This window comes from Podarcis tiliguerta (assembly GCF_965153285.1).
Source record: "Podarcis tiliguerta genome assembly, chromosome: 11".
NCBI lineage: Eukaryota > Metazoa > Chordata > Lepidosauria > Squamata > Lacertidae > Podarcis > Podarcis tiliguerta.
In genome coordinates, this window is record NC_139544.1 from 55,836,634 (window position 1) to 55,860,767 (window position 24,134).

The following is a 24,134-nucleotide window of genomic DNA, read 5'->3' on the forward strand; positions in this document are numbered from 1 at the left end:
ATAAGAAAAGAAGAGTCATTCCTTTGTCTGGAGAAGCCACGGCGTAGGTAAGCCGTTTTCAATGGAGCCCAGCAACTGAACTGTGCAGCTGCGCTGAGGCAGCGCTGGGTGTTGAAATTTTGCGCCCTTAATTATTTTGCACCCAGGGCAGCTGTCCCTGGGGACCCCCTGGCTACGCCACTTCACAAACCTGACAGCTTCTGGGAACCTATCAACACTTAAATCCTTATCTCCGAGTGAGAGAAAACTTAAGTACAACCAATTTCTTTGTTCTGTTTCATTCCTTGTTACCCTATATATCCAGGGCCGGCTCTACTATTAGGCAGAGTTGGTAGCAGCTCACTGTCCTGAGGTGTGTTGGAAGACACTACCCCACTGCTACTATGAAAGCAGAATTCAAGTTCCACTGAAGAATCTGCATGGGGGGCATTTTGTCCTTTAAAAAATGAATTGGGCTTGCCCTCCCCTTATCAATCCATATTCTCTTCCCTCCTTTTGTGGTACCGCGCAGGGCTAAAGTTTAGATTATACGCAATCTGGAGCAAAGACTTGTTCTTTTTTTTGCTCATTAATTCACTTGATAGATAATCTGCTCCATCCCATAGACTCTGAGCACCTTCCACCGGTTTCCCCAATAATCACAGTTCTTTCCTGTGGCGTACTCACAGCCTAATGCTGTTCTGTAAGGTACATTAATGGAATGCTACTCCTATTTGTAATAGTAACAGCCATGTTCCTTGTCTCTTCCTGACCAGCTAAAGCGTTTAATCTCAAGGCAACATCTTCTATGTTAACATCCTTACAATTGCAGTGCAGTAAACGGTTTGCCAAGTGGCTTGAAGCCCAAAGTTTTGCAGCAATTTCTGGCCCATATAAAATGTCACGGTGGGAAAAAAGGACCAGCCAGGCTTTCTAGATCAAACCTTGAAATCTCGCCATTTCAGTGGGATTGGTGGTTCTGGAATTACAGCGCCCTAAGCAAAATATTCAGTACATGGAAGGTTTGCTTTCTTTTGCTAGTAATTTCAGGAAGAGAGACGCGCACACACTTTGAACCAAATGTCTTAATACTATATTTCTTGGCCGCTTGCTGATCTTTGCTGCAGTTCCCCTCCCGCTGCTATGCATTCCTCTCCTCCAAGTGATCCCAGTCAACCAAGGACCATTTACTGGAAGCAATTAAACCATCACACGATCTAGCCACTCTGACTGAAGCCCATTTCTAATGGAGATGCAAGGGTAATCCTAGGCTATTGGGGTTGCAAATGATCAGCAATAAATATCAACAACTTTGCAGCTTTTCTGCAATGGAATAATAATAATAATAATAATAATTTATTATTTATACCCCACCCATCTGGCTGAGTTTCCCCAGCCACTCTGGGCGGCTCCCAATCAAGTGTTAAAAACAGTACAGCGTTAAATATTAAAAAACTTCCCTGAACAGGGCTGCCTTAATATGTCTTCTGAATGTCAGGTAGTTGTTTATCTCTTTGACATCTGATGGGAGGGTGTTCCACAGGGCGGGCGCCACTACTGAGAAGGCCCTCTGTCTGGTTCCCTGTAGCCTCACTTCTCGCAATGAGGGAACGGCCAGAAGGCCCTCGGCGCTGGATCTCAGTGTCCGGGCTGAACGATAGGGGTGGAGACGCTCCTTCAGGTATACTGGACAGAGGCCGTTTAGGGCTTTAAAGGTCAGCACCAACACTTTGAATTGTGCTCAGAAACGTACTGGGAGCCAATGCAGATCTCTCAGAAATGGTGTTATGTGGTCCCGGCGGCCGCTCCCTGTCACCAGTCTAGCTGCCATATTCTGGATTAATTGCAGTTTCCGGGTCACCTTCAAAGGTAGCCCCACATAGAGCACGTTGCAGTAGTCCAAGCGGGAGATAACTAGAGCATGCACCACTCTGGCGAGACAGATCTCCAAGGAAGTTTTTTCTAACAGTCTTTTTAAACCCCCCCCCTCCCCAAAAAATCAACCACAATCCCTCTTACCCTTTTTCTCATTTCCGTGTCATTGGAAACATTATAACTATTTAGCAAAGTGACCCTTCTCTACCTGCTCTGAAGCCTGGAGTTCTGCCCCATCAGTGGTGTAGCGTGGGGGGTGCAAGGGGGGCCGTCCACACCGGGCGCAACATCGGGGGGGGGGCGCTCGCACTCGCAGCTCTCTGCCCCTACCTGGCTCACTCACTCTCTCTCACTGCAGTGCTGGCTGTGCGAATCCGATCCGAGCCGCCGGGTCGTCGCCCACTGTAGAGGGGAGGGTGCCAGGCGTGCGGTGCGGTGTGGAGAGAGAGCGAGGGACTATCTGGGGGAGGGACAGTGCAGCGGGGGGGGGCGCAAATTACTTGCCTTGCCCCGGGTGCTGACAACCCACGCTACGCCACTGTGCCCCATCAAGAGGAACATAAGCTTCTACCTTGTAGGCTCACTCTGGTCAGTGACCGATTCATTCATACCTTGCAGGCTGGGGTTAAAGTTGGATTCTGGTTGCGGAAAACTTGAAGACAACAGCGCAGTAGTGGGGAAACAGATATTTATTGACTGAGGTCATATTAGCCCCAGCTAGCATGACTGTGGTCAGAGATGATGGGACTTGTGGGCCAACTGTGTCTTGAGAGCATCAGGTAACCGAAAAAATTCATGGATCAAGAGGCACCTATTTTTTAAACCAAATAGGATATAACATGTATATCTGAAGGAGTGTCTCCACCCCCATCATCCAACCTGGACACTGAGGTCCAGCTCTGAGGGCCTTCTGGCAGTTCCCTCACTGTGAGAAGAAAGGTTGCAGGCAACCAGGCAGAGGACCTCCTCGGTGGTGGCACCCGCCCTGTGAAACGCCCTCCCACTAGATGCCAAGTAGACAACCAACTCTTTGACTTTTAGAAGGCATCTGAAGACAGCTCTGCATAGGGAAGTCTTTTAATGTGTAATGTTTTATTATGTTTTTATATATGTTGGAAGCCACCCAGAGTGGCTGAGGCATGTCAGAGTATATTGTGGGATGCCCAAAGATGTTTAAATAAGACACTTTCAAAGAACGAGAGCAATAGAATCTGGAGATAAGATGAATAGTTAGGCCTTTTAAGGAAAGTAGAGCCCAGCACTGAGTCTCTCTCCCTTTGTCTGTTTGCCTGTCTCTTTCTCTCTCTCTCTCTCTCATGCAGAATCAGAAGAGTTAGAAAACTCACAGCAGCAAAACAGCCAAAGGGAACCTAATAGGCATTCTCTGTTTTCCTTTACGGGCTTAAAGACTGAGGTTTTGTAAATGTGTTCAAAGCCAGACAGTGGCGAGCTGATCGTCCATATTTCTTTGGAAGGAGCGTCAAACTTTTGGCCAAAAGAACTAATGCCAGACATATAGCACAAAGCCTATACTTCAATTTGCAAAAACTAAACACTGTGATTTATACCTTTTGGAAGCGGGAGGGCGGGGGGAAAGGCTAAAAAGAACATTCTGTGTAGTGTTAGCATTCTGCCAGAGGCTTGTGGGTTGGATGAGGAGATGCATTCCTGGAGCCTAGACATCACTGAACATTATTTTTTATATATAAACAAACAAAATGGCCAGAAAATCAAAATTCCCCCAAAGGACAGCTTGTCCTGGTTTCCTTTCAGCTTTCAGTTATGCAAATATGATTTATAAAAGATAATTTTAGGTTTGCTCTCAAAGCAACAAACTTGGGTTGAAACGCGGGGGAATCAGCAAGACAGTGTCAAAAAATTATCGCCAAGGGTATGAGTGCCAACACCTCAGTTTTCACCAAAAAGTACTGATTACATTCTTTCAGTCTTTCCCTTCACAGCTGTCCTCTCATGTATGTACCATATTTTTTGCTCTATAAGACTCACTTTTTCCCTCCTAAAAAGTAAGCTATCCCAGAAGCCAGAACAGCAAGAGGGATCGCTGCTTTTGCTGTGCAACAATCCCTCTTGCTGTTCTGGCTTCTGGGATTCAGAATATTTTTTTTCTTGTTTTCCTTCTCCAAAAACTAGGTGTGTCTTATGGTCTGCTGGTGCGTCTTATAGAGCGAAAAATACGGTAATTTATAAGCCCTCAAGAGTCTTCTCTAATAAGGACCTTTTGCTAATTGTACCTAAAAGTTTGCTTCATCTCCTACATACCAAACTGATTGGTACAACTGTGCAGAAGAACCATCCTATTAGGAGACCTGTTCTACACAATGTTGAGAATCGGGCCTTTGGTGTGGTAGCACACACCCTTTGAAACTTCAAAGATATATCAGGCAGATGCCTTATTTTACTGTCCCTTTTGGCAACTGTTGAATATTTTCCTCTTTCAACAAACCTCCTAAATGGATATTTCTTATCCCAGTCCATATTTGTACTGGATTTGAAATTATTTTAACAAGCTATTATTTTGAATAGTTTTTTATATATGCAATTCTTTTATACATTTTGTGAAATTTACCCATTGCCTTGTGGAACACCTTTGGGAGAAGAAAAGGCTATGGAGTTACCAGTCTCTGCAGCCACAGCAGACGCCGTGATTCTCCAGCAGTTTGATTTCACTCACTGGAGACACACTGCATAGTCTCTTAAGGCAGACAGATGCCAACAAAAACAGTGAAACAGTTTTGAGAAGCAATTCATAACTAAGATAAATAATCACAATTGTTATCCAGTAAGAATCACAATTGTAATTGGAAACCAAGCCGTATGAGGAACGGTTGAGGAAGTTGGGTATGTTTAGCCTGGGAAAAAGGAGATTGAGAAGAGATCCTTCTAAACTCCTTTGGGGTAGGTTTGTGGGTTTGGCAGAAGGAGATAGGATCTGTCCATGCGATTCCCACCTGGTGGAAACTCTAGCTCACATGGCCCTTAAATGTAAATTGTATGATGAGCTCTGCCAACTATTTCTGGACCATCTATGTATTCCAACATGGAAACCAGAGACGGAGGTTATGTGCTTCTTATTACAGGGGAGAGACCAGGAGCTCACCTAGACAGTAGCTAAGTTCATCTATTTGATTTTTTGTTGCCGAAGTATGCTACAGGATCCTGCCCTTGCTGGAAACCCTCAGAGATGAGGCGGATTGCACGCCTCTTCTGCCCTTTGGCGGGTGACTGTGCCATTGGGGTGACGACGAGATTGCACTGGCCTATCTATTTTAAATGTATTCTGAATGTTCTTATGTGATGCCAATAAAGGTTACTTGACTTGACAAGGTGTGCAAAGCTTAATGCTGCCTTGCTCAGAGTGAGGAGGTGGCAGCAGTGGACAAGTAAGGAGTCTCCAGGAATTAGACCTGAGCAGAGGTCTGATGATTATGGCCTCTGTCACTGGCCCTAGCACACAGCCACTAGGTGAGACCATGCTGTCCTTAAATGGGTGTGGGCTTCCACATGGCAGATACTGCAATGAACATCTAAGCAAAGAACTTACAGAGAACATGCTCTTAACAGGTCATGAGCATCTTCGGTGCAGCTGCTCATTTGTTTGCTGTTCTTATTCTTTGTATATGGAAGCAATACATAAGCAAGCCCCCTTTCGCAAACAGTTGCTCCTATTTAAGGCTTTATCTTCCAAGGCCTTTCGAGAAGTAAGATAATCCGATGGACCATTTTATGGCAGGAGTGTGATATTCATCAAGTAAACAATGCTGTTTGGATGAAATGAAGCTGTTTTAAAACTCCCTTGGAAGCATGTTGGGAAGGTGGGGGTGGAGAGAGAATCTATAACATCCTCCTGGACAGAAAACACAGGCTGCAATTTTGTCTTCAAAGGTAAAATATTAGGCTATGTGTAATGGATTTGATGCATTTCTAGCTACTAAAAGGGCAAAACTGGTGCTTTCTTCAGGCTATTTATATATATAACTAACACAGCAATGATCCTTCTGGTGAATTTTATATTCCCTGTGAAATCCCTTCGCCGAGCTTTAAAGCAGCGCAAGAGTTAGAAGGTTAGGAAAGTTCTCCTTTGCAAGGGAAAAAGGTTTGACCCACAGCAATGATTTAAAACAAGCATCTTTGCTAGCCGCATGCCGACAACACTGCTGCAAAAAGGTCTCGTGTGGATTTGCTAGCTGGGAGAAAGCAGGGCATCCACACATGAGGGTGCGTCAACAAGACAGACTGCATCAATGCTATGTTATGGAAGCTCATATTGTAATGCGCTGGAATGGCCAAGGGCGATTTCACAAGTCGCAGAGCATCAGCAAGGAGTGCCACCAAGGGGGCATCCAAGAAGCAACTGCAGCCAATCTCGGCTCTCACAGATGTACCTCTTCACACATTTTCACTTCTTTATCACATAGTCACTTCCAAGCTGGAGAGGAGGTGGGGTTGCAGACCCCACACCCTCCCCACATGCGTGGGGGCTGAATCACAGCCCCTGCAAGACTGGGGGAATCCTTGGACGGCCAAGGAGGCATGGCCCAGGCTATTTAGGGCTGGTGCGGCCGAGGATTTCCCTCTCTTCTTCGCTCCAGCTGCTCCAGTTTCCCACCCTGCCCGCCCTTAGGTTTGGCTCTCTGACATTGCTATGGACTTTGGTTGGTCGCCGTCAAGGGGCCTGGTAGGAATTTTTTCCACTTGGCAAATTGGCACCAGCCATTTGGTTTTTCGCCTACCTCATAGCAAATTGTCACAACTTCCTCGGCATTGGTGGTTAGGCATTGGTAAGGGTATTGTTATGCAGATGAGAGGGGGGGAGGAAGCGCCATCACCTTCCCCCAAATCGAAGGGTAGTCCGGTAAAGGATTCCGGGGGGCGTTGTCCTGTCTGAAGCCTATGGAGGTGTGGGCCTAAGGCACGCCCCAGGCGGTGACCCCGGGGGAGCTCCTAGTTGATGTACATCAGCAGGACTCCCCCTGCTGGTGGTTAACCCTTGCCAGTCTTCAAGAAATCAGGCTGAAGCCGGTTAGTCGATAGGACCAATGCCTAAGCCAATACTGCTCAATTCCTGCAATCAATAAAGTTGTGGCCTTTTTCGCCCATTAATCTTAAATGCTGTGTCTTGTGTCTTTATTTTCCAAGGGGGGAGGCGGGTACTCGCCACGCAACCGTATAGTACATTATTAGGGGACAAAATGTAGAGCAAGACTCCATGTGTAAGGGGATCCAAACCACATGAATTGGAACCCAGGAATGATGACACTCAAATCTCACCTATACTAAGAACTCAATAGGTGGTCTCGGGCAAATTGTTCTCTGTCACCCCAGAAGACAGGGTTGAAACTAAAAACCCCCGCTGCTAAAGCAATGGAGTTTGCCCTATGAGTCAGTGCCAACATTGCAAGAGGTTATAAAGGAGATGAAACCATTCTCCCCAATACGGCTTTCTGTGAACTGCAGCTGCCTGGCTCAAATTACCACCCAACATTAGAGGAAAAGGGAGGGATGAGAGCTTGCAGAGAGATAACGGTTTCAAGGTCTTGAGAGGAGCACCTGTTGTAAGTGGTACTGACACCAGGGAGCAATTAGCAATTTCTGTGAACTGCAGTGGGAATATCGCATTTCGATTTGACCTGTTGCACATTCGTTATGTGTGCACTGAACATGGAGGCAATGCTTGGCACAGGGCTTAATATAGAAATGCGCAGAAAGGTCTCCATGCACAACATGAAGCGTATTGAGATAATCACAAAGGTTGGAAGGTTGGAGTCCTCCTGGATTCCACCAGTGTATTTCCTAAGCTGTCCCACCCATTTGTCTGCATGAAGCTGAGCCGTAGAGCGCAGATAAAACGGAATTATGGGCACCACCCAGCTGCCGGTAAGCACTTTTAAGTTCTATCGGTCTCAGTGGGAGAGATTTAACACTCCTTACTCAGAATCAAATCTAATTTTGCCACCTTCTAAATGGGCCTGCAGCCAATCATGACTCCCTGACAGGTATGCCTGAATGATATATGTGTTTTGTAAAAGCTCACATCCTGAAAGCCTGCCCAAATAAGCAGGATTTGGAGACGTTCTCCAAGATGCCCAGGTCTTGTCAACTCTCCAGAATTGCGAGCACCATAAATTTATTTTATGGAGGTGAGTTTCTGGCTATGATAGCTGGAGATAAAATACCTTGCTGCTCTGTTCAAAAATGGCACCCATTGCTCAGTGTATCAAACAATAGATTTCCTGATTTTTAAACAGTGTATCACGAGTTTGGGAACAGTTCCTACCTTCTCAACAGCACTAACCCAAATTTGATACAGGAATTGTAAATACATACTACTGCAGAAGCTTGATCGATTCAATGAGCAATGGTTTTATTCTGCATGTTTTCTTATGGTTAATAATTGCCTACCAATTAAAAGATGGAAATTTACACCTAGGTAAATAATTGGTTGAGCTGGACTTTTTAATTATGCCATCTGTAAGGACAACTGCCAAGTTTTAATTAACTTGTTCTATATTGATTTATGTTTAATTCTGGTTTACTTCCTCACATTCAGTTTGCATTGATTTCTGCTTAATTCCGTTTTATTTCTCATTGCATTTGATATAGTACGTTCATCTCCCTTGCGTCATACTGTCTTAAACTTGACCTTGAACTTAACTATAGGAGGTGGCCAACAGCTCACCTGTCTGCACTCCTCCTGATGATCTAAGTTGACCCATGGATGTTGGACTCAAGGAAGGGGTAATCTCAGGTAGTTCCATGGAAGATGGTATTTTACCCTTTTATTGGGGATGGAGAACAAAACTTTCCCTGTTGTAGGCTTTCCTAACAGATCAGCAGTACAGGTGAGAGGTAGGTGCAGGCCCAGCCTACAGATAAGGCAAAGTGAGGCGCTCGTCTCAAGTAATAGAGGCTCAAGAGGCAGCGCTTGCCTCTGCCACCAGCAGAGAAGCATCACCAATTTCCGGTGATATTTTATAAGTCTTGCCAAAGTTTCACAAGATCTCCCAGAGTGCATGAGATCTTGTGAGACTTTGACGGGACCTTGCAAGATCTCACTGGAAGTCGATGCACCACAGGTACTTTGTGGGCACTGCCAGGCAACCAAAGTTAAGAGAGGCACAGCGCCAGCGGCAGGGGGACATCTTCCCATTCCGCCATCCCGCTCCTGGGTAGGTTCACCTGTATATGTGAACTGGATCGAATCTCTTGCCCATCCCTACCTGAGAGGCTAGCCTGTTGCCTCCGCTGGATCACTCTGCCATGTCACAGTGATGTCAACACCGTGTCCTGTGTCACTGTTACCACACAGCAGGTTTTAAACCACTCGCCTAGAGGAAAACAGCTCTCTTAACTCATTACCAACCCACACCTCTGCCTCCTAACTGTATTGCCCTTTCTAGCACTGCCTTGCTGACGGTGACCTGGCCTTCTGCAATTAGCATTAATTCGTGTGCGAGGAAGTCCAGATTTGTTGCTGCTGGAAAGAAAAGGGGAGGTGACAGAGAAGGTAGAGGAAGAAGACAGCTGTAATGCGGAGTTCATAATGCTTTTCAGCATAATGCTGAAGCAGAGTTAGGCGGGACCCAAAGAGCCTCCATAATCACAGTGAAACAATCCCTGACAGCGAAGCTCCCTTAGTGTTGAGAAGCTCTATGCATGTAGACACCAAAACAACAACAACAAACCTATGGTTACGTGGAACATACTCAATAAACACACAAGACGTAACCGGCTGTACTTTTGAATAAATAAGGTATACTATTCATTGTATCAAATTCTCAACTTCAATGGAAGTCTCATAGAGTTCAACAAAAAAAGCAGAAGACCCAGTGGATCAGTTCATTCTCTAGTCAGTTCATGCATAAGGTCCGTACATGTAAAAGCATCTATTCCACCTGTCTGCTCAAAGAGTCCAATAATCCACATGAAGGGTTGTTTCAGTTTCACAGAATCCTTTCACAGAGTCTAAGACCAGGATTTCTGGAATATAAGCCTTGTTTCGCCATCCTAGGCTTCATCAGTAGAACAGGCTCATATATCATATTACAGGATCTTATAGCACAGTAGTGATGAATAGTATATTTTATTTATTCAAAAATACAGCCGGTTAGGTCTTGTGTGTTTATTGTGTACATTGATACCTGCATAAGACCCCTTGCCATCTGAGGTCTGGAGGGTGGCAACATGAGAACGGACATTTTCTGCACTGGCTCCCTGTTTATGGAACACTCTCCCCAGGGAGGTTTGCCTGGTTCCTTCCTTGTATATCTTTAGATGCCAGGCAAAAATGTTCCTCTTCAACTAGGCATTTGGCTGATTAATAGTCTACAGCCTCTGGTGTTTTGGGGTGGAGGGTATTGTTTCTGTTTTAACCATTCAATTGTGCTTTTATCTTTTTTTTTATCTTGTTAACTGCTCTGGGATCTTTTGATGAAGGGCAGTATATAAATCTTAATAATAATAATAATAATAATAATAATAATAATAATAATACAGTGGTGCCTCGCAAGACGAAATTAATTCGTTCCGCGAGTTTTTTCGTTCCGCGAGTTTTTTCGTCTTGCGAAGCACCACGGCAGGAAGGGGCGGGGAGAAGCAGGGCAGCTGCCGCAGCCGGTACCTTGGACTCACCCACGCCTTGTGGCCACCGCGAGACGCGGCTGCTGGAGGGCGGCGGGGCTCAGGAGCGCGACTCCGGCTCCAACGCTGGCTGCTGGCGGCAACGGCTCTCTTAGAGGAGCGTGCGAGGGCGGTGGGCAGTGGCGCGAGGAAGCCGGAAGGCCGGCCATCAGCCGGAAGGTGGGAGGGAGCCGGAGGAGCCGTCAGCAGGAAGGTGGGAGGGAACCGGAGGAGCGGGGAAGCGAGCGTGCGTGCGTGCAGTGACCGTCGCCATGACAGGAGAGGCAGGGCTGTTTTGTCTAGCGAAGCTAGCCCTTAGGAAAATCCGTCTTGCGAAGCACCTCAGAAAACGAAAAACCCTTTCGTCTAGCGAGTTTTTCGTCTTCCGAGGCATTCGTCTTGCAGGGTACCACTGTAATAATAATAATAATAATGTGGGATGTACATATGTGAGGGAGTGGCTCTTGTTGAGTGTACATTTGATGGGGAAACCAGGAGTTCCTGCTGTGTAATGTGTGAAACCTTCCCAACTACAGGCAATTCAAGTGAAGAAACACTGGCGGCAATTCTCGTTTAAGGACAAGGGTCCGAAGAAAATGCTGCGCCGCGGCCTCAGACAATCATAAGCAGACAATCATAGAGTTTAATGAGCGCTCTTGGCTCCTGGTTTTCCTGGCAGAGCTCGTTTTAGTTTTAATATATTTTTCTTTTCCTCTTTGTATAGTACAAAGTATGGCTCTGGTTAGCTAAACGCTGATGACTTTTCCATCCAAATAATACTTTTGACAAAGAACAAACCAAGCTCATAATCTGGAGCTTGATGGATTAGATCATGGAGAGCCCCACATTTTTGCAGACATGAAAATAAACACAAAGTTTTTTTGTGCTTTTTTTTTAAAAAGAAGAAGCTGGAACAGCAAACCCAGTCTAGTTAGAACTCAAGCAAAGATGACTTTATTTTCCATTCATGAGTAACTGTTGTATTTTTACATCCTCTGAAAAATCTTTGCGATTTTACTGGTTCCCTTGCTTTCAGAGACTCTCTCCTTTAAGGCACAAAACTTGCACACATTCTTCACAGACCGTTTGAGAGGTGACCATTTTCTCTGAATATTCGTCCACCAAGTGGGATGTGTGATTTGCTACTTTGTGGAGATGACAGAGAACTGCAGCAATAAATGCCAAATGTAACCACATGGAGGAGCATAGGGAAGGCCTTTTCATTGTTAATAAACAATGAGGGAAAGCCGCCTAATGGTAGATTTGCCTTGTCATTTTATTTTTATTTTTGTGTAAGGATTTTTCATCTATTTTTCATCACCACGAGAAACTGGGAGGTGACGGAACAGGTCCTAGCCACCTGATCCTGTATTATCAATTAGTATCATAGATGCGGTTTGTTCCTTATAAGTACAAAGTACATCAATCCTGGATCCTGAATTGGTTTAAATAAGGCTGTAAAAAAAAAAGACTGAAACCTTCCTTCTATATATTTTGCAGGGAAAAGGCTGCCATCCAAACACACACCTAGTAATCATAATTATTTTGTACTCAGAGAACAGTTCCCAAGTACGTGCAAACGTGCGAATAGCCTTTAAGGGACAGAAACCTTGGCCTAGAGATGTCGCGGTGACCCGTGAAGGCCAAATGGGATTATTTCAAGAGAGGAAGCGGATTTTACTCCTTCATTTCTATTTGCCTCTTGATAACTGAGACCAGGACAACTGATATCTGCTCTGGTGCCTGGACCAGCACTTGACATGCAGCCGTTGCTAGGCAACCACAACAGAGGCTCCCCTTTTCTCTCCGGCCTAGCAAAAAAGGGCTAGGCCTGAACGAGGCACTGGCGGAAAATCTAGTTAGGAGGGAGAGGTGGCGAACAGTCTGGACCGCGTTCGCACATAGGTGTCCGCAGAATTTGGTATCTTGCTAAGAATTCAGAAGCATGGCCCCATTTTCCAGTTGCAGTTTGCCCCAGTGCTTCCAACTTCCATGTTTTCATCTTGTACAGTGGTGCCCCGCAAGACGAATGCCTCGCAAGACGGAAAACCCGCTAGACGAAAGGGTTTTCCGTTTTTCGATGCGCTTCACAGGACGAATTTCCCTATGGGCTTGCTTTGCAAGATGAAAATGTCTTGCAAGTCTTGAGATTTTTTTCGCTCCCCACCCCCTTTTTCTAAGCCGCTAAACTGCTAATAGCCTTTTAGCAGCTAAGCCGCTAAGCCGCTAAGCCTTTAATAGCCGCTAAACCACTAATAGTGCTAATCCGCTAATAGGGTTGCTTCGCAAGACGAAAAAACCGCTAGACGAAGAGACTCGCAGAACAAATTAATTTCGTCTTGCGAGGCACCACTGTATAGGTTTTTCTCCCTCTCCAATAACACTGGAAGTCTTGGACATCCAAGGAAGTTGAATGTCCGGCCTAGGTACCTACGGGACCGCCTCTCCTGGTATGCCCCATGGAGGACCTTAAGGTCCACAAATAACAGTACTTTGAGGTCCCGAGCCTCAAGGAAGTTAGGCTGGCCCCAACCAGAGCCAGGGCTTTTTTGGCCATGACCCCGATCTGGTGGAACACTCTGTCCCAAGAGACTAGGGCCCTGCGGGACTTGACATCTTTCCGCAGGGCCTGCAAGACAGAGCTGTTCCGCCTGGCCTTTGGTTTGGACTCGCTCTGACCCTTATGTTTCCCTCCCCTTATGGTCTTTATTTATCAGCTACTATAAAATTAGCTGTATTTTAAATTGCATTTTAACCTGTATTTAAAATTGTGTCATCCCCCCCCCCCCTTTTCCCCTTTACTGTGATTTTATTGGTGTTAGCTGCCCTGAGCCCAGCTCTGGTTGGGGAGGGCAGGGTATTAATAATAATAATAATAATAATAATAATAAAGACAGTACTTCTTCATGCAGAGGACAGTCAAACTATAGAACTTGTTCCATCTCTGGACTAGGGTGTCTTTAAAAGAGGATTAGACAAATTCATGGAGGAGAGGGCTATTAATGGCTACTAGCCATGATGGTAGAGACTTCACCTTGCCAACAAAGGTCCGTATAGTAAAAGCTATGGTTTTCCCAGTAGTGATGTATGGAAGTGAAAGCTGGACCATAAAGAAGGCTGATCGCTGAAGAATTGATGCTTTTGAATTATGGTGCTGGAGGAGACTCTTGAGAGTCCCATGGGCTGCAAGAAGATCAAACCTATCCATTCTTAAGGAAATCAGCCCTGAGTGCTCACTGGAAGGACAGACCCTGAAGCAGAGGCTCCAATACTTTGGCCACCTCATGAGAAGAGAAGACTCCCTGGAAAAGAACCTTATGTTGGGAAAGATGGAGGGCACAAGGAGAAGGGGACGACAGAGGACGAGATGGTTGGACAGTGTTCTCAAAGCAACCAGCATGAGCTTGACCAAACTGCGGGAGGCAGTGGAAGACAGGAGTGCCTGGCCCATGGGGTCACGAAGAGTCGGACACGACTAAACGACTAAACAACAACATCCATGATGGCTATGTTCTGCCTCCACAACTGGCAGCAGAAATGCTTCCGAATATCGTTTTCTGGAAACCATGGGTGGGGAGAGGGGTCTTGTCCTCATGTTCGGCTCCCTGGTTTCCCTCAGGCATTAGGTTAGCTACTATGAGAGCAGAATGATGGACTAGATGGGCCATTGGCCTGATCCAGCACGCTCTTCTTATGTTCTTATGCTGGATCAGGGCAAAAGCCCATCTAGTCCAGCATCTTGCTTTCGTAGTGTCCAGCTCCATGCATATGGGAAGCCTGCAAGCAGATCCTGAGTACAACAGCGTTCTCCCCCCTTGCAGTTCCTCACAGCTAGGATTTAGAGGCATACTGTTATGTATTGAAGTTCTCACCCTGGGCCAGCAGGGGGATAATGTAGATAGTTATGCAAATGAAGGATCGAATGTGACATTCAGTGATTGGATAGTTTGTATGCAAATGAAGGATCGAAAGTGACGTTCAGTGATTGGATAGTTTTAGAAAGTTGCTACAGTTACATTGTTCTGGAGCTCTATATAAGCAGGCTGACTGAGCTCCTCAGTTCAGTTCTGTTCTGGCCTTTGAATAAACAAGAGCTGTTTGAAGAATCGCTGTGTCGTCTGATATGTTCGCCCACAACTTAACACATACTGTCTCCTATAGTGGAGATAGAGAATATGGCCATTGCATTAGGGGTGTACGATGCAAGCTCTGTTGAAAGTGTTTTCTCAGAAGCGGTGGGAATTTAAAGGCTCCCAAAGCTGAAGCGAATCACATAAGTTTCAGCTCAAGACAAAAACACATTTCCCTGTAACCCAACAATAATAGTAGTAAGAGATTACTTGCAACTTAAGGGATCTTAGGGTCACAGCAGGAGTCATGGCACTTCAAAGAGGTCTGGAGTTTCGCTTGGCTGCCACAAGGCTTCTTGGAGGTGGCCGATAAAAATGTCTCCCCAAGTTGAACAATTTGGGCAGCAAGCAGAGAAACCACCACACAACTACTCCCAAACACTTAGCCCAACCTACCTCAAAGCATACTTCTCAATTACATGAACTGGCTCCTTAAACCTTCACTTTTAAGGTAATTTGCCTGACAAAACACATGAATCCAGGCATCCCAAGTCTTAGACCAGAGATGGGGAACTTGTAAGCATCTACTGACCACCTTTTTGTGTTTTCTTGACCACTAGGGTTATGCAGGGAATTAAGAAAACATCTTTCCATAATCATTACATGCTGCTCTCTGATTTAAAACTTTTACTTGTTTTTAATTATATATACATATTGCCGGAAACTGCTTTGTTATGAGACAGCAATGAATAGACATTTTTATGAATAAATAGTAATAAATAAATGGTGGCATCTGTTATCTCTTTACCCACAAACCTTTTTACGTGAGAGCAGTGGTTCTGTCAGGGCTGGGCTTCAGGGACCAAGTGCAGGGCCAGAAAGCTTGGGGAGCCAGTGACTACCAGAGAACAGAGTTGGGACAGAGTGGTGGTCTGAAACAAAGATGGCGTCAGCCCCTGACATGGGCTGCTATTGGCATCCAACATGTTCTATTCTTTCTTTTTGCATTTTGTTGGGTGTGTGCACTACACAACATTGTCCTTTCCCCAGAGTACCCCTGGAGTCATTGTTGCATTCTGGGGAAAGGAAGATGGCGGGTGCGACAGCTGTGTAATCCAAGTTCTAAACTGCACAGAGCTTCAAGCCCACACGTAGAGGAGGCGCCTCTTTTCAGATCTTGGTGCTCCTCAAACTGGAGGGTGAAAGCGCTTAGAGAGGCTCATCCCCTCTCTAACTGCTTGAATGTTTTACATGCAAACAGAACAACCAACAGGGGGACTGGAGAAGACACATAGGGAACTATCCTGACTTGCCTGGACTTGCCTCCAGAATCACAGATTGATTTATGAAGCTGCAGTTGAAGCTGTCTTAAACTGAGTCATCTAGCTCTTGACTGCCTACTCTTGACCGCCAGTTCTCTGAGGTTTCAGGTAGAGGGCCTTTCCCTGCACCTGTCACCTGGAAATGCCAGGTATTGAACCCAGGGATTTCTGCATGTAGATCATGTGTTCTACTACCAAGCAATGCCAAAATATCTTTCTTGTTTAGCTGTACATGGACTTCTGCACTAAAACAGTCTCTTGGAGTGAGCTCACTATGCTATTTAAGAGTGCGCTGCCCACTGGAGAATCGTCATGTTCAAGCCTTCAACCTGGACTCTCCATCAGATGGTCAACACCAACTGCCAATTGGTTCCTCCGCTCCCAAAACTGTCTCCTGCAGTGACTGTTTCACATGGGCATCATTTTGCTTCATTTTATAGCAACAGCAATAACACCATCCAAAGAGAGTAAGTACCAGCTTATAATCTTCTTCCCTTCGCCCCTTCTGTGAAGTGTCTAGATGGCTCTAAACCATTATTTTAAATAACCAACCACCTTGAGTGCATTGACAGAACAGCAGTATACAAACGCCATAAATAAACATCAAATAACAGGCATCAAAACACCCAGCTGCAAGGAAAACGAACACATAAAAAACGGCACTGAGAGAAATATGTATTTTCAGATTCCTACCTGAAGCTGTCAATGAGTCATAGCAGCTCCTGTCCTTCCTGCTTGTTCTGAAGGTCTGAAGGTCCTTCTCCCTGTATGTTTCGAACCCTTCGAAACTCCTCCTTTTGCTCCCATCATTGTCCCGCTTTTCGCTCAAGGAATTCATCTCGCCAAAGACGTCCAGGGACTCGGACCGTGCGCTGCTGTCAGTGTTCCCAGAATACCTCTTCATGCAAGAGTCCATGGGATCATTGCTTGAGTTACTTTTATCCTTGCTCTGCACCCACTGTTGGGTGTCAGAGAGAGACAACGTAGACAAGGTATCCACTTCGAAGTTGCTCTTGGAAACCTTGTGCCCACTGGTTTCACAATGCTGGTGCTTCTGTTTCTCCTTATGCTTGCTCTTCTCCGTCAGCAAGGAGAGCTCTTTGTCCGAGACGTTTAATCTGTCACTGACCGAATGGCTGGTGAAGCCAGTGGACTTGCTTGCGAAGAGACTGCTCAGGTCGTCATGAGCCCCCAATATCCGCTCGTCCTTGTGTTTGTGCTTATGTTTGTGTTTCCTTTTGTGAAGTCGGCCACTGGGTATGCTTGTCCCTGCGGCCTTCGGAGAGGTCAGTGAAGAATGCACATCCCCAAGGCCAATCCCTACCGGTGTCTGCAGGTGGACCCCATGCTTCACTTTATGCTTGGCAGTATTGGGCATCTTCATGTGAGAGCTTGCATGGAACTGGGGAGGAGGCACGGTGGGCCTCATGAACGGGGAAGCTGCTCCGAGTGTGTGAGACAAGTACAAAGGAGCAGGATACTGACTGTAGTAGCCAAGGTTCATCATAGGCATTGATGTGTAAGGCATTCCATAGGGTGCATAGTAACTCCCACTGGGAATAGGGTAACCAAACCCTTGTAAGAAAGGCACCTTCGTCATGGTGTCATTGGTTTTGGCAGGTCTACCACGCTTCTTCTTAGACTTCATGTCGGACGTCCTGCGAAGATACAGCAAAGGGTCATACTGGATATATGGCATAGGGTAATAGTGATCAAAGTTAATCCTGAAAATGCTGGGATATGGATTCTCGTGGTAAAACGTGTAGCTACGGTGAGAAATCCTGAACACTTGGAACTTGCTGATGAGCTCTTCCAGGTCTGCAAGGAACTGGAGGTCATCTCTGTTCTGCAGGTTCTTCCTCTTCCTCTTGTGCTTTGGCTTCTTCATAGTCTCATGGGCGAGAAAGTTATCAACGATGAGATGCTTCTGCCGGTGACTGTGCCTGTTCTTAGTGCTGGTGTCAGACTGAATGACCTCTGGATTGTCCAGGCTGCAGAAGTCGAACGAGTATCTTCTGCGAGATTCCGAAGTCTTCTCTGCTTGGTCGGACGTACTGTTGTTGTCGGTACCGATCCCACTGTCACTCGGTATGGTTTCCTCGCTGTGGGATTCGCTCACCGGAGACAGCGTGACCTCCTTCAGGGAACCTATATCGCAAAGGTGGGAAGGAGAATTCGCCATGAGCCTGGGTGGGGACAGCTTCCAAGTCCCGCCGTGTATTCCTTTCTGAGTTTTTGTGGGAAGAGCGCTGATGGGCTGTAGATTTGGCATAGTCTTTAACTCTGAAAAATTCATTTCAGTGCTGGCAGGGCTAAGGCTGCCGTTAGAGCCCACTAGCTGCGTCGAGAGCGGATGGACGGCTGCTGGTGATGATGATGCCACAAGTGACTGCAAGGTAGAAGGCACTGCTGGGTTTTCTGGCTGGCTGGATACGGGCCTCAAATGTTTCATGGCTGTCTTCGGGTCTTCCAGTGGGGGCTGCAGCTCGGATCTCGGCTTTCTTCCCCTTTTCTTACCAATGTAGATAGTCCCCTTCTTGCTGACGTTTATTTGCTTCCCTAGTCTCGCATCGATGGTGGGAGCCCCTGTGTTGGTTGGCGGCTGCGTTTTCATCTTCACAGCTATGCTACTCGAGCAAGACAAGATCTGGCTCAAAAGGTTTTTCCTCTTGAGGCTCTTCATTTTGTTAATGGTCTTGATGGTCTTCTTATCAAGTACACCAAGCTTGCCAACTTTCTTGTGAAACTTCAGCTCGCTGATGGTGTTCGTATCTTCCCCAGGGGCCATCTGGGCTAACTTCACCAAGTTCCTCCGCCTCTTCCTCTTCTTCGTGCCAGGAAATTCCCGACTGATGGGGCTGACTGGGCTGGTGGACGTTCCTTCATGGATGGTTTCAACGGTGAGCAAAGGCTGTTTTTTTGGTCGCCCCCTCTTCTTCTTGATGGGAGTAATCACAGTAAGACTGTCTGTATTGGTATACAGCGGACTGGATGGCGTTATGGGATAAGCTGAAGGAGGTTCTACCATCAGTTTCTCAGGGAGGCCTAGAGAAGGTTCCCGGAGCACATTTTTAGGTTTGCTACACGTCCACCTTCGCTTTGCTGCAAACTTCGGGTGCTGAACCTCCGGCTGCTTGCAAGCTGTCGGGGCATCGTGTGTAACGGAGGCAGATGTCACATGTGTAACTGAAGCAGGCGTCACAACTGCGGACTTTCTGAGCCTGGTGGCATTGGTCACGGGAGATTTGCTGACTATCTCATTGCTTTCCACTGGTACCAACGGAGGCTCGCTTTCCATTGCTTTCCCTTGTTTTGTAACTCGCAGGTCTTTCTTGCACATCTCTGCCTGTGTGTTAGTCATGCTGGCTACATCGCTGCTCACAGGATGCCCGGAAGGAGAGGTTTTCTCTGGGACACTCTTGTCAACAACAGCTTTTGCAGACTGCCTTTTCTTCCTTTTGTGACCAGGTGTCTCCACTGCTGGAGTCTTGATTGGAATAGTAATCCGTACGTGACTCGAATCGTTTTCAGAAGTGTTGGCAGAATGTGGGCTTTGCCTAGGGGGTGATGGCTTAGTTGAGCTGGATTCCTTCTTCCCTTCCATGCTGTCGTGGGTTTTGGCTTCAAATGACTTCTGAGGATTTTTCACCCATTCTATGTCTGCATTTTGGATGGTTTGGTTGATCAAGTCTTTCTTACTGGATTTCTTCTTTGTGCTGCCAGTGGGCTGGTTGAGGGCTTCTACCTGTCCCTCTCCCTCTTGACTCACTAGGGGCGAAAAACCATTGCAATCAGACAGTTTGTTTGGCTGGGAAGTTGCGCTGAGACTGTTAGACCCTGGGACTGCACTACATGCTGCAAGGTCCTTATTATTACTGTTTGACAACTGAGCCCAGGTGCTGCTGGCGTTAGATTTCTTCACTTGGGACTTGCTGAAAGATACAGTGGGCTCCGAACCAGGGATCTTGGTGGCTTCTCGGTGTGGCTCTGGGGCAATGAAGCAGGCTTGAGGAGCTGGCCCCGATTCAGAGCTCACCGACCAGTCGAGATGATGCTGGTTGTTGCTTTTTTGCTGGTGCCGCGATTTTAAGGTGTCACTGGTGAAGTCTTGCTGGAGAACGGGATCATAGTGCACAGCAGAATGCTTTGGCAGTCTGTCATAAACCTGGGAATGAGAAAAAGAGAAAAGAGGAGAAAAAAAGTTAGGGCTTCTGATCCCTGAAAAGAATTCACCAGAATGTGTTTTCGTTTTCTTGCAAAATGAAAACAAAGCAAACAAACCCACCATATAATAAATATTCTTATCCTAAATATATATATTTTAGGAAATAAGCAACTTGTGGGTCTTTAGACTGCAATAAATACAGTGGTACCTTGGAAGTCGAACGGAATCTGCTCCGGAAGTCCGTTTGACTTCCAAAACGTTTGGGAACCAAGGTGCAGCTTCCGATTGGCTGCAGCAAGCTCTTGCAGCCAATCGGAAACCGTGGAAGTCACGTCGGACGTTCGGGTTCCAAAGAACGTTCGAAAACCGCAACAAATACTTCCGGTTTTCAATCATTTGGGAGCCAAAAGATTCGACTCTCAAGGCGTTTGAAAACCAAGGTACTGCTGAAATTGTTTGTTTGTTTGTTCTGTTTGTAAAAAAGGGGCTATGTACAGAATAGAACAACCTGGGACCAGTGAACTTAAAACAGCACCCTTCTATTCTTTATGCCCCTGTCTATGCACTGGAAGAACACCTTTCCATGGTGAGATATCTATGACTATACTTTCTACGGTGAAAGAGATGGAAGGACCTTTATACTGAGTATCACAAGAATTCATGCTCCAAATTGGGGCGGGGGGGGGGGATGAAGAGTTCGGCACAAATCCAAAGCTTGCCGTCACATTCTCTTGACACAGCAGATCCACTAAAAAACAAAACAAACCCCTGAAATATCCTGGCTCCCCTTCACCTTTCTTTTCCTAATTCAATTTTTTCCATTATTTCAGAAGACTTTACAAGAGGTAGCATAGCATTTTCTCATTTAAAAGTAGCATTTTAGGGAAAAAAAGAGATGCTACAAACCAAGGATGGGCAGGAGGTAGACTAGAATCTGGTCTCGGTTGGCAAGCATTTCCGATTCCCAGTTGCTTAACAATAAACACAACAAAATGACCACCCCCAACACCCTGAAATTGTATTCTTGAAATTAAGAAAGCTTGCAGGAAGGACACCAGGAGTGAAAGGATTGAGTTTAATCCTGGTGCTCAAAAACAAATTTACGGGCTCTGAAATGCTCATGTTAGTCACTTTACACCTGGCACCAACTAGCGGATTTCAGTCTTCCAGTAAAAAGGAACAAGCAAAGGTATATCCTGCAAGCCTGACATGTGTCCACCACAGAGTGTCCACTACAGACATGTGTCCACCACATGTGTCCACTACAGAGAAATGAAATGACAGCAGGGCGCAGTGGTTAGCGCAAGCTCTCCCAGTCCATTCAGATGTGTTGGTCTACTGCTCCCGTTAACCAGGTTGGAGATTAGATTTTGAGTTACCACCATTCCAGTCAAGTTGCCCTCTTTTGGATTGGACCAAATCTGACCCAATCCACAGACCTGAATTTCAGGTTCTGCTTCCAGAATCCAGGTTCCTGCTTTCTACCCTGATACCGTAAGATTCACTTAGTTTCCTCCTACTTGTCAAGGCTGATCATTTGGGGGCGAGCGCATGTGCGGGAGGACAGGGATATTTCCGCGTGCTTGATTGCTGCATGGTAACCACAGATCCTGTGGCTCGGAGCAGGTTGAGTTTCATTAGCTGCAACTGATACGTGTAGACTGTTTACTCAGAATAACTGGCACAGCCAGCTGAAATTAATGCACTCAGAGCGCATTTTGCTCCCAGTGCCTCCATCTGGCTCTCCGCCTGATCCTGTTGCTCCTAATGTTTTGGCTTCTCTTTGCCCCGCTGGGTGAACTGCACTGTCAAAAGGCAGGGAGGAGAACAAACACAAAAGCAACAGCCGACATGCCAAAGTAATGAGAGAGAGAGAGACTTTAAAACAACCACCACCAGCAGATTGGGTAAGCAGGCTAGATGGCAGTCAGTGGTTTGCAGTATAGCGCACAGTGGCTAAGAGCCTGAGCTTTGAATCAGGAAGTGTCTGCTGCAAATCTCACCACCGCCATGAATTTAACAAGTGGCTTGAGATGAAGTCCCTATCTTATTGCCTTCCTAGCCTCACCATCTGCTCTCTTCATGCTCTTCAACTTTTAAGAAGTGGCAAAAAGCTCCCTTCATATGTTGTGAGTGCTGTCATGTCTTCAGTCCAACATATGAACCGATTGCTTACAGACATAGACTTTGTTTGGATAAATATATTGATATTTGGAAAGAGTTTCTACTGAATAGGGTAGGTTATTAATAATCATATGCATATTAGCATATATCTATATCTAGCTATCTAGCTATGCCTTATGAGGAACGGCTAAGGGAGCTGGGCATGTTTAGCCTGGAGAAGAGGAGGTTAAGGGGTGATATGATAGCCATGTTCAAATATATTAAAGGATGTCACATAGAGGAGGGAGAAAGGTTGTTTTCTGCTGCTCCAGAGAAGCGGACACGGAGCAATGGATCCAAACTACAAGAAAGAAGATTCCACCTAAACATTAGAAAGAACTTCCTGACAGTAAGAGCTGTTCGACAGTGGTATTTGCTGCAAAGGAGTGTGGTGGAGTCTCCTTCTTTGGAGGTCTTTAAGCAGAGGCTTGACAACATATGTCAGGAGTGCTCTGATGGTGTTTCCTGCTTGGCAGGGGGTTGGACTCGATGGCCCTTGTGGTCTCTTCCAACTCTATGATTCTACGATTCTACTACTAATAGTATTCCTGTTAAAACAACTGCCACAACTGTTGCATATTGGTGCAACATGTTGAACTGAATTTTACACTGAGGGCAGTGTTTAAGTGACTGGGTCAATGGCTGCTATTATAATTCTGTCAATTCTAGCAAAAGGATCAGTTTTTGGGTGTGTGGGAGCTACGGGTATCCAAGTGTGGCGTTTGCCCTCCTAGGTGTGTGACATCATACTGGGTTCATAAGGAAAGGGTTAACTAATTATAAAATGACTAACCAATTGGAACCCAAGGGGAGGAGTTAGAGTTAGGGTGGTTGAGAAGTCAGTCTGGAGTTAGAGAAGAGATAGAGAGAATAAGTCTGTGGGTTGGGTTAGTCTGATGTGAGAGAATCTGTTAAGAGGAGTCAGTCAAACAATTGAGATAATCAGTCAGAAGGTATTAGGAAGGTAAAGAAACTAAAGTTAAGAAACTGACAGGAATTATCTGAGAAACCATAAACTTGTTAATGCTTATAAAATAAACTTGGTTCAATTTTAACTGTCTGGACTCAGTGTGTACCCGAGAGTAACGGGTTGGTGGCAGCGGGGAAGCGAGCACGATGGTGGCACAGGGATCAATAGACCGTTAAACGTCCGGGGACCCTGTGTGATCGCAACACCCAGTATGTATTTGGGGTGGGGTGGGGAATCTGCCAAAACTAGATCGGCTGATGGTTTGCAGGCCTGGCATGGAGGGCTTGCTCAATCCATGGTTTCCCACTTCAAACGTAATAGCAAACAATGCTTTGATGAAACCAGGAAGTAACCTATTAAGTGCTATGCACAAAAGAGAGGGAAGACACATTGAGCCCACAGCTCATTCCTCATTCCCCAGCCCATGAGTTGGAGAGTCATCTGAATTCAGCCATTATCAACTTGGGTTTTCCTCAGAGTTTCTTGTATGTATTGGCCACACCGAAACCTTCAAATTCTCTCGAAATTTCATTTTAGAGGACAGCTCTAGTAATATCCGGAAACTACCTACATTCTAAAATCCTCAATGTTCTTTCCAAGCAGGAATCTTCAAAAGTGACTCTTTAGGCAAAATCCAACGTTGCCACCAATGGCAAGGCAAGATGGACTATACTATCAACATATCACTTATATTCAAGGATGAATGAGAGAAATTGAGTGAGATACACATTTGCTCACCATCTTTGTGGGCCAAGGATCTGAGAAAAATGCTGCTTCTAGAATGTTTGATTGGGATGAATGAATAAGTTCTTAGCCTTGACTGACACCTCCCTGCCTAAGAAATTATCTACTCTATTTATCGACGACACGCCTCAAACTTTATGCAGACTAATCATCCTCTATTCAAACCCTTCTCTAATATTCAAGCACACCAACAGCTGTGACACAGAGGT

General features: G+C 45.9%; 1 protein-coding gene and 1 long non-coding RNA gene across 5 annotated transcripts in view; one reads left to right on the forward strand and one right to left on the reverse strand.

Annotated features, from left to right (window-relative positions):
- The window catches only part of LOC310659591, a 152,965-nt gene that overhangs the window by 65,203 nt on the left and 63,628 nt on the right, over nt 1–24,134 (forward strand). The gene's annotated exons all lie outside the window — the stretch shown is intronic.
- Nucleotides 1–24,134, reverse strand: part of SETBP1 (SET binding protein 1) — a 262,041-nt gene that overhangs the window by 63,728 nt on the left and 174,179 nt on the right. For all 4 annotated transcript variants that reach the window (XR_014502776.1, XR_014502777.1, XM_083402621.1 and 1 more), the window contains one exon: nt 16,577–20,048. Coding sequence is in view for 2 of the 4 variants with exons in the window: in XM_083402621.1 (XP_083258747.1) it covers nt 16,577–20,048 (3,472 nt within the window). In the remaining 2 variants the exon portion in view is untranslated. The remainder of the gene's footprint in view (nt 1–16,576; nt 20,049–24,134) is intronic.